The sequence below is a fragment of the Ambystoma mexicanum genome, chromosome 6p, assembly GCF_040938575.1.
Source record: "Ambystoma mexicanum isolate Mex_15411 chromosome 6p, UKY_AmexF1_1, whole genome shotgun sequence".
Classification (NCBI taxonomy): domain Eukaryota; kingdom Metazoa; phylum Chordata; class Amphibia; order Caudata; family Ambystomatidae; genus Ambystoma; species Ambystoma mexicanum.
The window spans coordinates 78,507,634-78,523,130 of NC_090935.1; the positions used below are offsets into that span (position 1 = coordinate 78,507,634).

The 15,497-nt window shown below is 46.4% G+C and overlaps 1 protein-coding gene across 1 annotated transcript in view; it reads left to right on the forward strand.

Moving 5' to 3' along the window:
* The window catches only part of LOC138510676 (vomeronasal type-2 receptor 26-like), a 236,911-nt gene that overhangs the window by 130,678 nt on the left and 90,736 nt on the right, over window positions 1–15,497 (forward strand). Inside the window, exon 9 of the mRNA XM_069626456.1 lies at window positions 13,107–13,230. Coding sequence (XP_069482557.1) covers window positions 13,107–13,230 — 124 coding nt within the window. The remainder of the gene's footprint in view (window positions 1–13,106; window positions 13,231–15,497) is intronic.

Below are 15,497 nucleotides of genomic sequence, written 5' to 3' on the forward strand. Positions count from 1 at the left end.
TTACATATTTGCAAACAGGTCTGCTCTCACCTTTCAGGGCTTTAGCTTTTTATTTTTTAAATGTATTTTTTATTTCAGTTTCACAACATTAACAAAAACAGGGAAACACAAGAGTGTACAGTTCCATAAACATCACAAACACCCACCTCCCGACAATACGGTTTCCCAACAAAGCAAACTTTTCAAACCCCCCTCCCCTCTCTGTTAGGTCTTCAGAGTATTTCAAACAAAACTATTAACTTTTTGGTGTGAAATAGATAAGACTTAGCCTAGTATTCGAGTCAAGGTCCAAGGTCGCCAGTACTCCTGTAGTGCCATCCCACTGAGTGGGTCCTTCCTTTGTTGGGGAATTATCCCATCCCGGGGGACAAGTTCTCTCCTTCCCTAACAATAGCAAGTGTTTAGCAAGTGTTCAACTGTTACAATCTTATATCATCCTGCAAGGTATCTGGTCATTAATTCACCCCATAACATCAATATCAACAACAGCATTTTAGTGCACAGGATCCCGTCCACATCTTTGATCCACCCCAGGACCTCATCCCAAAACCCTTGAATACGGGGGCATCTGCACCACATATGGCAGTAATCGGCCCTCTCTCCACAGAGACGCCAGCAGAAATGGCTCATAGTCTGGAACTTCTTCGATAACTTAACCGGGTCATATTGCCACCTGTGGAGTAGCTTAATAGCATGCAATTTATATTGACACGCTATCAAGGTCTGGGAGACCCCCATACGCATCCTCTACCAGAGCTACGGGTCAATTTCTCTTCCCATATCCTTTTCCCATCTCCGTCTCAAGCTCTCAGTTGACCCCTTCCCCACGGTCACCAATGCCCTGTACATGGCTGAGATCAAGCCCTTTTTTCCACTTCCTTATTCTAAGATTTGTTCAAAGGGTGTGAGTACCCTTTGTATCTTCTCTTTTCATTTGGCACTCGTGAGGACCCCCTTGAGTTGAAGATATGAGAAAGCCGAGCGCACCCCTATGCCCAGCACTTCCTCCCGGTCCGCTATTGTGATTAAGGTTCCAGCCTTCCAAAGTTGTCCCACCCTCTCCAACCCCACCTCATACCACGATTGGAATCTCTTGGGGTTCGGTATCTCCTCCCTGATTCCGGGTGCCCAGAGGAGACGCAGGGGGTGGGGGTTGCCATGTGGTGACTCCAAGCATCTCCACCCTTTCCCTCAAAATTACCCATATGGTTCCCAGGATCGGATGTTCTCAGATTTTACAGGATAGGGTCCTAGCCGGTGGCCACGGCCACTCCCCACAGTGGCAGGGGTCATATTGGTGTTATCCAGTACTACCCACTGGAGTTCCTTCTGTATCCTGAGATGGGGAATAAGTATCCTCAACTGTGCCGCCTCGTAATATGTTTTCAAATTCGAGAGTCAAACCCACCCCTTCTCTTTGGGGAGTACAAGAACATCGTGAGCCACTCTTGGTTTCTTACCCTGCCACAAAAACGTGCACATCGCCCCCTTTGTCTCCCTGATGAATGACTCCAGGAGAGAGATCGAGAGCATCTGGAATACATACAAAAACCTTGGTAGGCAGACCATCTTTAATGCATTCAACCGCTCCAGTCAGGACATTGTTAGCGCAGTGTGTCCCATTGAACCTTCAAACCCAGTGGGGCAATTCTATCCACCTCCCCTTGTTCACCCACCTTCAGTGGAAACAGTACCGCTTTTGCTCTGTTAATCTTAAATCATGATAATACTTCATATAGCTCGATCAACTGTAACACCCTTGGAACAGACACTAAGGTGTTCTTGAGGTGCAACAGCATATCGTTCGCGTAGAGCACCAGTTTATACTCCAAACCTCAGACATTAAGACCTTCTACATGGTGGTCCCCTCAGATTATTTGCACCAGCGGTTCTAGGGAGAGAGCAAATAAAATCAGCAAGAGAGGGTAATTCTGCCTTGTGCCCCTACTTAAATCGAACCATCGGGAGTACTCCCCATTGACCGCTACTGACACCCTCAGGGAGGTATACACCAACAACACCCGCTTTCTAAACCTGGGTCCTAAGCCCATCCTATCCATGACCGACTCCAGGAACCCCCATTCTACCCTGTCGAACGCCTTCTCTACGTCCACAGAGAGAAGGGCCGGATCACCCTCCATCTCCCATCTCCCGTCACTCGTGAATCAAGTGGAGAGTCTTCTGCATCATGTCAGACCCCTGTCTTTCCATTATAAAGCCCTCCTGCTTAGAGTGTATTAAGTGTGGCATGTGTACCTCAAGCCTGGCTGCCAGAACTCGTCTGTAAATCTTGGCAACTATGTTCAACAGAGAGATGGGGCGGTAAGACCCACATCTCTGAGGATATTTGGCCTCCTTATGAATCACAGTTATGAAAGCCCGGGAGAGTGATTCGGGAGCTACCCCGGTCTCCAAGAGCTCATTAAAAAAGATCTACCATGAAGAGGAGAAGCAGGAAAATAAATGGCCTATAAAAGCCTGCTGTGTACCCATCTTCCTCCAGTGATATCCCAGGAGGTAATCTCATCACCGCCCTCTTGACTTCCTCCGCCGTTATCGGAGCTTCCAATAATGCTGTCTTTTCATACGATAGCTCCAGCATCCAGGTGTCGGCTAAGTAGGACGATATGGCCCCCACGTCCGGTCTGGCCTCAGATTTATATAGAGTCTCATAAAATGTTGCAAATTCATCCTGGATCCCCATCTTCTCTGCTTTCCCCGCTGCCTCCTTCTCCTCTATAGTCGCCACCCACCTTTCCTCGCGCTGCACCTGTAACCTGGCTGCCAGCAGTGCATCCGCCTTGTCTCCTTTCTCATAGAACTTTTGTCTCAGGACCTGTAATTTCCTCACCGTTTGGCCCTCATCCAGGATTCTACACTCCTCCCTATTCCTCCTTGCTTCCTGGACTGTGTCCTCCCTCACCTCGCTGGCTGCCCATGCCTCTCTACCTAGATGTATTATCTCCTTCCTCAGCCTGTGCTCAAGTAAGGCCCTTTCCCTTTTTTCATGGATCCCTACCTTATGAGGAGCCCTCTCCATGTAGCCTTCCCTGCCTCCCAAACTGTCTTCCTAGAGACCTCTCCTGTATCGTTAATTCTGACATATTCCACTATTTCTTCTGTAATTTCAGCTTGAAACACTGGGTCCTTCCACAGTGACTCATTGCATCTCCACTTTGATCCCTTGTGCAGTAGGTCACCCCTATCTAGGTCAACTATTACCATGTCATGATCAGACCATGCGACCGCCGAGATCTCTGCTCCCTGCACAGCGTCCCACAGGCCCCGTGAGAAATAGGTGTAACCAATTCTAGTGTATGTACCATGCAGGGGCTGAGTAGAAGGTGTACCCTTTTTTAATTTGGGTGGTTGTGATGCCATTCATCTCTAAGTCCATAGACCCCCAACAGTTCCGTGACCTCTACGTGCCCCCTACCCCGAGGGTCCTGTGTCCCCGTCCTGCCCACCTGCCTATCCAGTTTAGCATCTGGCTATAAATTGAAGTCACCCACGAGGATTATATGTCTCAAAGCCTCAAGCATCATTTTCGGCAGAGTCTTCATCAAAAACCGCTGCTGGCTTTAGTTGGGGCAGTAGTGTTGCAAATGTGAAACAGACCTTCACAATATTCCCCACAATCAATAGGGCCCTACCCTCTATATCTGACCAAACCTTAGTGACCTCCATTCCCAGCCCCTTCCCTAGGAGGATCCCCACCCCCGCTCTCTTCAGCAGACCCGACCCCCAGTACGTCTGATCCACCTTCCCCCCCAGAATCTTACTTTCCTTTCCTCTGGCGTACCTGGTCTCCTGGAGGAACATCACATCTAGACCCACCCTGCGGAATTCCCTGACCACCAATGACCTTTTTGTGGGAGAATTCATCTATTTAGCGTTTAACATCCCCACCCTGAGATGAGAACCCGCCTGCACCCCTGGAATCACTGTCATTCTCTACCGACCACACCCTTCTCACTCTCTGCCACCCTAGACATCCACGACCTTAACTCTGCCTCCACACCTCCTTCACAATTGAACTTGAAGAAAACCCCTTTCCCATCCCCCCTTCCCTCCCTTCCACCCCTCTGCCCCTCTCCCCTCTAAAGCGCATACAACACTTCCCGGTAACAACACCGGGGTGACCACCAGCTGGGACTGCCCCTTGTGCAGTCCTTCCCACGCTCCTACCCCTTACCTTTGAGCCCCCTACCTCCGATCCCCTGCCCTCCCAGCCATATAAATCAAGACTTTCTCGGGCCTGAGCAATTGTCCCATCCCTATATCACCTAATAACCCTCCTCCCCCAAAAATTCTTGTCGGGACCCATCCTCCGCATCGGGCCTCCCTGTCACCTACTCTGCAAGGTCCATCACCAGCTTGCAGATTAATTACACTTCAAGAGTCTGCAGCTGGCGATGTATTAAGCTTCCAATACTTCCTTAAACCAGGCATCCTTCTCCTCCTCGGCCCCTGAATCTGGCATTGCCTGTAATCCTCTGACCTTTCACCACAGTTTGTCTCGTCCTCTGGTGCCCCCAGAAATTCGGTCAGTGCTCTCCTGGTCTCTTGTTCAGTTCTTAACTTATGCTTCTGACCATCCAATTCGAATGAGATGGAGAACGGGAAGCCCCATCTGTACCTCACTCCCTTATCCTGTAGCCACTTTGTCAGGGGCATGCACATCCGCTTCCACCACAGTGTCAAAGAGGACAGGTCCTGGAAGATTGTCACTCTTGCTGAGTACAGGGTGATCAGGCCTTTCTGCTTTGCTTTCTCTATAATTGTGAAACTGCACCAGCACGGACCTGGGACCCCCCGGGGGACACCCCGCTCTGTGAATCCTCTCAATTTTCGCCTCGTCGACGGCGTTGTCTTCAAATACCAACTTTGTGATTTCGTGAAGGGTCCTCTTCAGGTCTAATACCGACTCCCCATCCCGGTCCGGAATTCCGAAGATCCTCAAGTTGTTCCGACTTCAGGAGAACATCTTAGTCCCTCATCTCTATTTCCCGTATCCGTCGGTCCCTTTGTGCCTCTAAGGTAGACAAGGAGGTCTGGTTGTGTTCTACTTCCTATAGGCGCTCCTCCATCTTATCAATCCTTTGGGTGATTTTATCAACCCTTCCTCCAATGATGGCCCTCATGTTGCGTATTTCTTCGAGCAGGTTGGCCACGTCTTTTTTAGTTGCTGCTGCATCTTCCTGTGTGGCTGCCATTTTAGTCAGTAGTGCGGCCTCTCTGTCGGGATAAGACGGGGCGTACTTGTATGTGGTGAGCTTCTCTTTCACTTCCATCCTACGCCTTCCTCAGTCACAATTGCAGCTCCATGACATGCATGCCACCTGGTCACTCCTATGTACCACCTTCTGTTGTGGGTTGCATGCCACTGATGGTCCCGCACCGGGACAGCGCCACCATTAATATGTGAGTACAGGGGTCCCTGCACCAGTGGATCACTGCCCTGTGAACAAAGCGAGTGTGGCGGGCACACAACCCTGTGAAGGGGGCCCACACCACCTTCACGCAGGGAACTTTGGTTTGAACAGTATCTTGCCCCTCACCCGGGGACAGACCGCTGCCTCTGTTGGTCTTCTGTCCATTTGGGCCGGGACTGGCAGGTGCGTACAACGGTTAGCGGGAGGTTTCAAATTCTGGTTACTGGATAGTCGGGGGCCCTATCTTCCCCGGGCACACAGGAATCCTCTGTACAGAGTCCCCTAGGCTAGCGGGAGAGACCCAGGGCCCAGAGTGGGTTGATGGCAAGCTCCTCCTCACGTGGCCTCCACTGGGGGGTGTATTTAGGGGCAATCCCCAGAGGGGAACAGCTGGAGCCGTGGTTATCTCTTGGCTCTCTCACCTCTGTCGCCCCTGGGCCATCAGCTTAAGTGGAGGGGGTGATTGTGCAGCCTTTTTGTGGCCTCGGACCACTGCGTATTGTGCTGTTTGATCCAAGGCACCACTCAGTGCCTGGGGCCTTGTCGAGGGTCCGTACCGTGGGAGACCTGCTGTTATGTCTCAAGTTCAGGGTACAGTCCAGTGTCGCTCCCCCCGTGTGAAAACCCCTCCTCGTATCCGCACCCTCTTGGGTGCTGGTCCCCTCAGTGATGGTGGGGGCACTGGGCCTTGACCCCAAACCACTGCGAAATTGGTCCCGAAGGTCCCGATCACGGGGGCAGGGACCACCCACTGCCTCCCTGCTCCGCTCCTCTCCCAGTGAAGCAAGGTAGGGCTGGGCACCGGTCAGTACAGATGTCCCCCAATGGGGCCCACACCCAGTGCCATTCCTCAACGCCTCCTGTGTGTGTCGCTTGTGGTGTGGCCTCAAAGTTTGCATGCCACACTGCTCCCCGGGGGACTTGGCATGACCATCTGGTACACACACCTTTCTATACAGCTGGATGCAGATAGTGTCATGTCAAATGCATATGTAAAACATTTTAACACTGATCCACTGCAAAGGAAAATGTAAACCCCTGGTACACACACCTTTCTATACAGCTGGATGCAGATAGTGTCATGTCAAATGCATATGTAAAACATTTTAACACTGATCCACTGCAAAGGAAAATGTAAAGAGTGCATATGAGTGCCTTTTCTGTCGCTGTGATAGTATGCAGAAGATGATAAAGGCACTTCTTGAACTTCTGATGTTTCCACCTTGACAATTGTTCTAATACTCATTTGGATGTATTGCTGACTTTTATATTAGTACAACAAATGTTTCTTAACCAATAGGAATGTAGTATGTGGTAATAGCATTATTGACTGTGTTTGTTTGCCTAAGTGCCTCTGTTCTATACATAAAGAAATCCATGCACAAGGAAATACATCTTGCTCCAACAGTTTACAAACCTATAAACCCACTGCAGCCTTCTGGTAACTCCACCATAGAAGAAGTCCTTCAGAGGTTGTAGATTAATATCAATACAGTATCTCGGGGAGTGAATGTCTTGGGGCAGCCTTTGCCTAGTGGGTTTAGTTTTATGCTGCATGTTTGCTGGTAGGGGTGGCACAGATCTGGATAGTTAATCATTTAGCGGGTATAATCGTACACTCAATTTCTAATAACTCCTCTGCTAAGGAGAAATGTGCACAGAGTGAAATGAGGCTTAAAGGATGATTGTAACCCCAGAATGTTGTTATATATTGCAGTTGATCCCAAAGTGTAAAAGCTACTCTACTTTTCTTACTTCACAATCTTATTACTGCTCTTGCCAACAGCAGTGCCCTCCCCTGCATTTGTTTTCCCCTTAGGCAGTAGGTTTTGCTGCCTCATTCCAGGAGAAGCAGTTTGTAGAGATGTGTGGGGCAGGAACCTGTGTTATGTCCAGACCTTTGGCAAATGTTTACTAGAAGGGATTCCAGAAATAACAACATGTTTTACCTACTCCTTCTGCAATGGGTGCTACCCCTCCACCACCTCCTATCCCTCTTCCTCACATGTGTGTTCCTATCCTCCTCCTCCTGCCCTGCATCTGTCCCCTTCTGTACCAACTGCTGCTGCACCTCTGCCTCCTTCCACTAATCCACCTTCCTGTTTCCCTACATCCACTACGTCTTGTTGCACCTCTTGCTGTTCTTTATGCAAATGCCCTGTTTCTACCTCTTGATGTTCCTCCACCTGCTGGCCCTCCTGCTTCTGCCCCTTCATCTCCTTTTTCCCTTGTTCCACATCCAGCTTTTTGTTTTTCTTCAGCAGCTGCCCCCCCCAAAATCTTTGCTACAACTGCTGCTCACTTGCTGCAGCCACTATCGCCTGCTGCACATCCCCCTCCTTCAGTGACCTGCCCATGGCTAGTCCTACCACCTCGGTTGAGTGACTGGCCCCAATCACCACATAATACTGTGTGGCTCCTTTCTTTCCACCTCATCCTCCTATCTGTTGCTTTTCAGCTCTCGACCATATGATAAACCAATGCCACCACTGGCCACAGAACTGTCATTAAATACTCAGACAAGGTTCCAGCCTCAATCTCAATGGGCGTTGCATACTCTGCATCCATATATTTGCCAACATGCGCTTGACCTTCCCAGAAATCTAGTATTCCTTTGTGTCTCCTAAGATGCTCTCAAAATAAACACAGCGGGAAAGAAGTGCAGAGAATCAACAAATGAATATCCTGTAAATGTATAGGGGAAAGAGTGTCACAAAATAGTTCACAAGTGTGTTTTTGCATGTTGGGATGTTGAAGCCAGGAAATGAAAGGGAAAGGGAAATGGTTCCCAAAAAGTTTTACAAGTGATACCATAAAGTCCTTTCTTTTTGTTTTTTGGATGTAGTTGGGAGGGTAAGGGAAACGGTTAAAACATGATCAGAAATGCTTTCAGAAAGACTTCTCAAAGATTACACAGACCAGAAGTAAAAAGAGCCTTCAGAAACCTGGTACAAATGATAAATAAAAGACCACCACATGAGACACAAATAGCACAAAATTGTTCAAATGGCTAAATCATAAGCTCCCCTGCTCTCTTCTAGTGAGGATCTACCCTGCTGCTCACTCGAATAGCCAAACACCACCCACCGAGAAACAGCAAGTGAGCTGGATATTATCATTGATATTCAAATTATCCTATGGTTGCCAGGCTTTGATAGGTCTACCAAACCCTCAACAGAGGTTTGGTGGATCTGATTGGGAGTTTGATGAGGTAGGTGTTCATCGAGTGTTAGTGGTGGTAGTAGCTGGAAACAGAAAATGTGGACAGCAACAATTAAATACATCTTCAATTATTACAATATGTACATATCTATGCAGACTTGCAGTCCTGGAGTCCAGTGGTGATGGTGGCTGTGGATAATTGTGGGGGGATGGTAACAGTCTAAGGTAATGCCATGAGGCGGCAGAAGGTAGTTCTTGAAGACAGTCACTTTGGAATGTCCTTCTGGTGGAAGTGAGAGCCAGGAGGGTGAAGGGCTGGAAACTTGATGCAGTACAGTTTGGACAACAGAATGTAAATTAGGAGAGCTTTGGACGCTAGAGTGGAAGGGAGTGACAAGCAATAGCATAGTTGAGCAAAAGATGTGTATTTCTGCTGTGAAAATACACATGCAGGCACATTTCAATAACAGTAGCTCTGTGCATTTTGTCCACCTGACAAATGCTACTGTATCTTCCTAAGTCCATAGAAGTCCACAGCTCTCTGCCTCACAGTTGACCCACATACATGTGAGTCTTCTTCAGTGGCAAGTTAGAAAACACAGTGACGGATAGGGCAAGGAATGTTATCCCACATGAGTGGACATTGAAGAAGCTGGTATGGCCTGAATAAACATGCACCATCAAGACCATCCCCCCATGTGTGGAATGGCCTTTGGCATGTGAAAAAACCTCTGAACTCTGATCCTCAACGCTCTTCAACCTGATGTATTTTAGGACTTTACTGCAAATAAAATGGTTCTTCTATTTCCCATGACACTTAAGTTACTGAACATAGGACCTGCAGTAAGGATTCTACATGTCTATGATACTCAAATCATTTAAGACACCAATGCCTGTCGCATGGCAGGCCTATGCATGCTCGATATGTTTCCACGCATATACTCTTGCTCACCTGCTAGCTTGCCACACTGAACTTGTGACACGTATTGCTGTTCAGCTGCTGTTCCCTAACCCAACACGATTCTATAACCTAAAATATACTTATCTGCTGCTTTAACTTCAAAATACATAGTCTAGTTGGCATTGCTTGCTATCTAGCGATATCTGCAGTACATAATTGCCCTCCTCGGATCGGATCCGAGCACTGTCCAGTGCTCGCTTATGCAGACGATCTGATCATTATGGACCATACATTCAGTGGCCTCTCTAGATCGGCTAATGCCCTCTGGGAATATGCACTTAAAAATGGTTTGGTTATTAACAAAGAAAAAACCCAATTAATGGTATTCTCGGCAAAAAAATTTGCCAGACCCAAGCTAGCCATCCAGGGGACTGAGGTAAAATACACCCCCTCATATAAATATCTGGGTGTGGAGGTAGATGTCATAGGAGAATATACTAAGTGCATACAAGCTCGAACCACCAAAGCTGCACAATTAACTGCATTAATCCATCGTTTTGCAACAAAAAATTGTGGCTATACTATGTGGGGCGTGCGTCAGCTCTATCTGCAGATTTTGGTCCCTATTGTCATATATGGATTGGAGGCACTACTATACACCAACTTAAGTTGGCTCCAAGTCTTTGAGGGTAAATTTTGGAGGCGGATACTGGGTCTCCCCCAAAGCATCCCTATGGCGATACTGAGACTGGAACTCGGGCTAACCTCCCTTAAAGCTACCGTACTTAAAAGAAGAGCTGAGATCTATTCTAAGATGACTAATCAACCATCGAACCTCTTACTAATGTCACTGCTACAAGAAATCTCTAGGGAGGCGACTCACTAACAGCTGAAAACCCATATGGAAAACCTGTATAAGGAGATTGGCTGGATTCCAGCATTAAGGGCTGTAAGTGACGCATCGAAGAAGGCTCTTTCCAAACTAATAGATCTATGGGACTGGCTCGAGAACTATGACCATCTGAGCAAACTTACGAAGTATCAATTTATACAATACAGACTTTACATCTATCTGAAATCACAGCTGTACTTCAATCTGAGTCCCTCTGGTAAATTAAGACGCTTCCTTCTTCTACTGCGTCTCGACTGCTTACCGGTACTGGCAAATAAATGGATAGACAGTCATCTACCCTCGCAGGAAAGACACTGTTGAATCTCCAAGAACGCCTCCATTAATGAAACAGCTATACACCTCTTAACAGCGTGCCCGGCCATGCTTAAAACCTATGAACTATGCTATGGGGAAGTGGTCCATAATTTGAGCACATAAAAGAACCATGGTTCTGGTATCACAGCCTGAACTCGACTTCCATAAAAACCCACATAGCTATATATAGCATATGGCTGAATATTGAGAAGTCTCTTGCTATTACCATCTAGCGTATCCAACACCTCTATCTTCTCACAGAACACTGGGTTAGCAGATTATGCCCTCCTTCCTATAATCTGAAGAGTTCATTATCATCCTTTAGGGCTTTTGGGCATGATACTGAACCTATGAAAACAACATAATTTATCTGCAGACATTTTGATTTGGGGAAGGGTAGGACTCAGATCCCAGAGGGAATAAACACATTGAATTGCATGTATGTGATCGTATAGGATTACCAAGGTCTCCTAATGCTTTTCTTTTGTTCTGTTTTTTCCTTTTGGATAATCTACTACTTTTTGGAAATCACATATTAAGAACTGCAAGCTTTTAAGAGAGGTCTTTACCTTCCCAACCTAGTCTGATTCTTTTTGATTTTGCTTTTAAATTTCTTCCTAAGTGTATTCTTTTTTTATTGCTTGTTTAATATTTTCTTTTATCCTTCTCTCTCATTTTATTGTATATATGTGTAAAGTTTATATTTACACTGTCTCGCATTATTAAATAAATAAATTGAAAAGGTGGACAGCACCAATTAAATACATCTTCAATCATTACAATATGTACATATCTATGTAGACTTGCAGTCCTGGAGTCCAGTGGTGATGGTGGCTGTGGATAATTGTGGGGGGATGGTAACAGTCTAAGGCAATGCCCTGAGGCGGCAGAAGGTAGTTCTTGAAGACAGTCACTTTGGAATGTCCTTCTGGTGGAAGTGAGAGCCAGGAGGGTGAAGGGCTGGAAACTTGATGCAGTACAGTTTGGACAACAGAATGTAAATTGAGGAGAGCTTTGGACGCTAGAGTGGAAGGGAGTGACAAGCAATAGCATAGTTGAGCAAAAGATGTGTATTTCTGCTGTGAAAATACACATGCAGGCACATTTCAATAACAGTAGCTCTGTGCATTTTGTCCACCTGACAAATGCTGCTGTATCTTCCTAAGTCCATAGAAGTCCACAGCTCTCTGCCTCACAGTTGACCCACATACATGTGAGTCTTCTTCAGTGGCAAGTTAGAAAACACAGTGACGGATAGGGCAAGGAATGTTATCCCACATGAGTGGACATTGAAGAAGCTGGTATGGCCTGAAGAAACATGCACCATCAAGACCATCCCCCCATGTGTGGAATGGCCTTTGGTATGTGAAAAAACCTCTGAACTCTGATACTCAATGCTCTTCAACCTGATGTATTTTAGCACTTTACTGCAAATAAAATGGTTCTTCTATTTCCCATGACACTCAAGTTACTGAACATGGGACCTGCAGTAAGGATTCTACATGTCTATGATACTCAAATCATTTAAGACACCAATGCCTGTCGCATGCCAGGCCTATGCATGCTCGATATGTTTCCACACATATACTCTTGCTCACCTGCTAGCTTGCCACACTGTGAACTTGTGACACGTATTGCTGTTCAGCTGCTGTTCCCTAACCCAACACGATTCTATAACCTGAAATATACTTATCTGCTGCTTTAACTTCAAAATACATAGTCTAGTTGGCATTGCTTGCTATGTAAAATATCTAAACATACATTCAAACAGCATGTGCAATTGCTATGGTAGGCTCTCTTCCTGGTCGCTAGCCCAAAGACTTGTCTGCATTGGCTTGTTGCTTGTAGTGGGTTAATAATACTCCTGTTAATATCCTCCCGTACGAATCACCCTTTGTGCCTGGGTAATTGCTGAGTGTTTCAAATCACCCACAGGGCAACATGGAGGGAACATGGGAATGAAACACATTAAAATACACAACCATATTAAATACAGTGGAGGGAAAAAAGGACAAAACTCCTATGCCTTGTGAGTATTCAGAACATGCAAGTGCAGCAAGGAAGCAATATAAGGGCCATAATCTATAACATGGCCTCGAGCTGGAGCTTTAGTAGCCTTCAATGGATACATGTTGCCACTTTCAGTGCAAGCCTTGATTGTCATTGGCACATTCATCAGTCGGTGGGTGGGGCTGTCTTCAAGCCTTCACATGCACTGAACTTTCTTTCAAGTAAATCAGAAAGGCTGGTTGTTTCCATGCCTAGTACAAGAGAATGTTCACGCATTTCCAAGTGTTTATTCATTTGCTAGTGCCAATCTTTTCCTGAAATGGCTTGTGCTGTTCTCCTATAAAGGTGTCCACCTTTTCTCCAGTGGTTCATTGTTCCTTTTTCAACACAGGCTCCGCGCTCTGTCTGCAGTGAGAGCTGCCTTCCAGGGTACAGAAAAGCTCCTATAAAGCAGATGCCCACCTGCTGCTTTGACTGTGTGCCGTGTGCCGAAGGAGAGTTTTCAAACAGCACCGGTGAGTGATGTCTTTGCAGCTGTTACTGTTCTGTTCACAGGGGTGAAATACTAAGAGCACACTGTGAGTCAATGACTCATAGGTTATACTCTGTGTACACTTTTACCAAAGGTTTCCATGTTTGGAAAGACCCTTTGAAGGGGCACCCACTCTCTGAATAAGATGGAATCACTGCTCATGTCGACTCTTGTCACCCTCAAATTCCACTTCTTTCAATTACAGAAACCAGGATCTCCCCATATTTTTCTGCAACACTGGCAGCCATCCACACTGACTCTGCTGCCATCTCCCACTCTCTCTGACCTGTTGGGAAGGGTTATGGTGTGGGGTTCATTATCAATAAGTCCCTCAACACTACCTCTTTACCCCTCTATTGCAGCAACCTTTCCTCATTTGAATATGCCAGCATTCAACTCCTCGATCCTACTACTCTCACTGTTCTGGCTCTCTATTGGCCCCCAGATCCTCTCAACTCCTTCTTTCCTGGTCTGAACCCTTCTCCTTGAGTAACTTCCTACTGACATCCCCATTGTCGTGCTGCAGGACTTTAACCTTCCATAGCCCACTGCAGACACCTTGCTCTTTTGTCTCTTTCCCCTAGTCCTGCCTCTTCCACTCACTATGGTTTTTCTCACTTTCGCTATGCACTCATGACTCCATTGGACCAACACTATCCTGCACACACATTCACACCTTCCCATCCCCATTTTCAGTTTAGGATCACCCCTGAAATTAAGACTCTCAAAACAAACAGGCAATGTGACCTGCAACGCTGGTACAGATTATCAACACTGCCCTACTCCTAGCCTACTCAAAATCACTTGCTGCCCTAACCTCTGCACTGGACTGAAATTATCCTCCTTCACACACCTAATCACCTACCTTCTCAGTTACCCCCAAAAACATTCTTCTGCCCTCCAAACTTTGCCCACATCTCCCAAGCCAATTACCATCTCCTTCTCCCTTTTTACTAATGGCTTTACTCACTACTTTTCTTCTAATATCTCTAAAAGTCATGCCACTCTCATAGTCATTCTCTTTCTCTCCCCACCCCTTCTTCTGTCCACTACCTCTCTCCCTCTACCACATCTACTTCTGACTACTTCTCCCTTAGCTCCCCTATTGAATTAGCAGACATTTTATGCAATACCAACCCATGTTACACTCCTATCAAGCCTTTTACTCCCCAAATGTTCAGAATCTCAGTCTCAATCACTTGGCCATATCTCTGTGAGCTCTCTAATCTCTCTCTCTGCTGGACTACCCGCCTTCTTCAAATCTGCAACTGTTTTACTCCTATTGAAGAAACCCTCTGCTGATCCAAACATCCCAGCTAACTGCCCAGTTTCTATCCTTCCCCATTATTCCTTGTTCTTGATTCTTTGAGAGGGTGGTCTTCAACCAGATCACTATCTACCTTGAGGAAATGACATTGGACATCTAGTTCAATGTGGCTTCAGTAGTAAACACTCAGCTGAGGCTGCATTCATGCATGTCTCCAACATTCTCTCTAATGTTCACCACTCCAAACTCTCTTCTATACTCATCTGCTCTTGCTAGGAACACTCCTGCTTGAAGGGTCAATCCTTTAAAATCTGTTGGGACAAACCTCTGACCCCACCCCTCTGCCTGTTGGCATCTCCCATGGATCAGTCCTTGCACCACTGTGTTTCAACATCCATACCACTGCCCTAAGAACACTTATCTAATGCTTTGAATTTCACTATCTCTTCTTGCTGTTGACAATCAAGTATTGTTCTCCTTTCCCTCTCAATTCAATTTTTCAATTGACAGCTCTTCTCCCTCATGCTGAACTCTTTAAAAAGGGAGGTCCTCTCTCTGCCAGCTTCCAATGCCACCCCTCCCCTACTTCCAGTCTTGAAAGACCGAAGAAATATCGAGGCTTAATACCACAACATGAAATACGCCAATCACGGGTCAATAAGATGCACATATCTTTTATTTTGTACAGATTCAAAGCAAACATATATCTATCTAGCTCCCAACACCTCGCAGTGTGTACCAGCAAACACAGTGAAGGGTGAGATGCTGGACATCTTAACACAGTCATTTTCATACAGTTTTTCAAACATTGTCCAGCTCCTCTCTGAACTAATAACTTACATGCTTGGGTTTGTGCTCAGTTCACATATCAAATATTACAATGTTGCACAATGGATTTAACAAGTTTGCATGTCCATGAAGTTACAACGGCGATGTTGGTTCTCCGCTCCACAGTAAGCCTTGTGTCAAGAATCGCTACAATG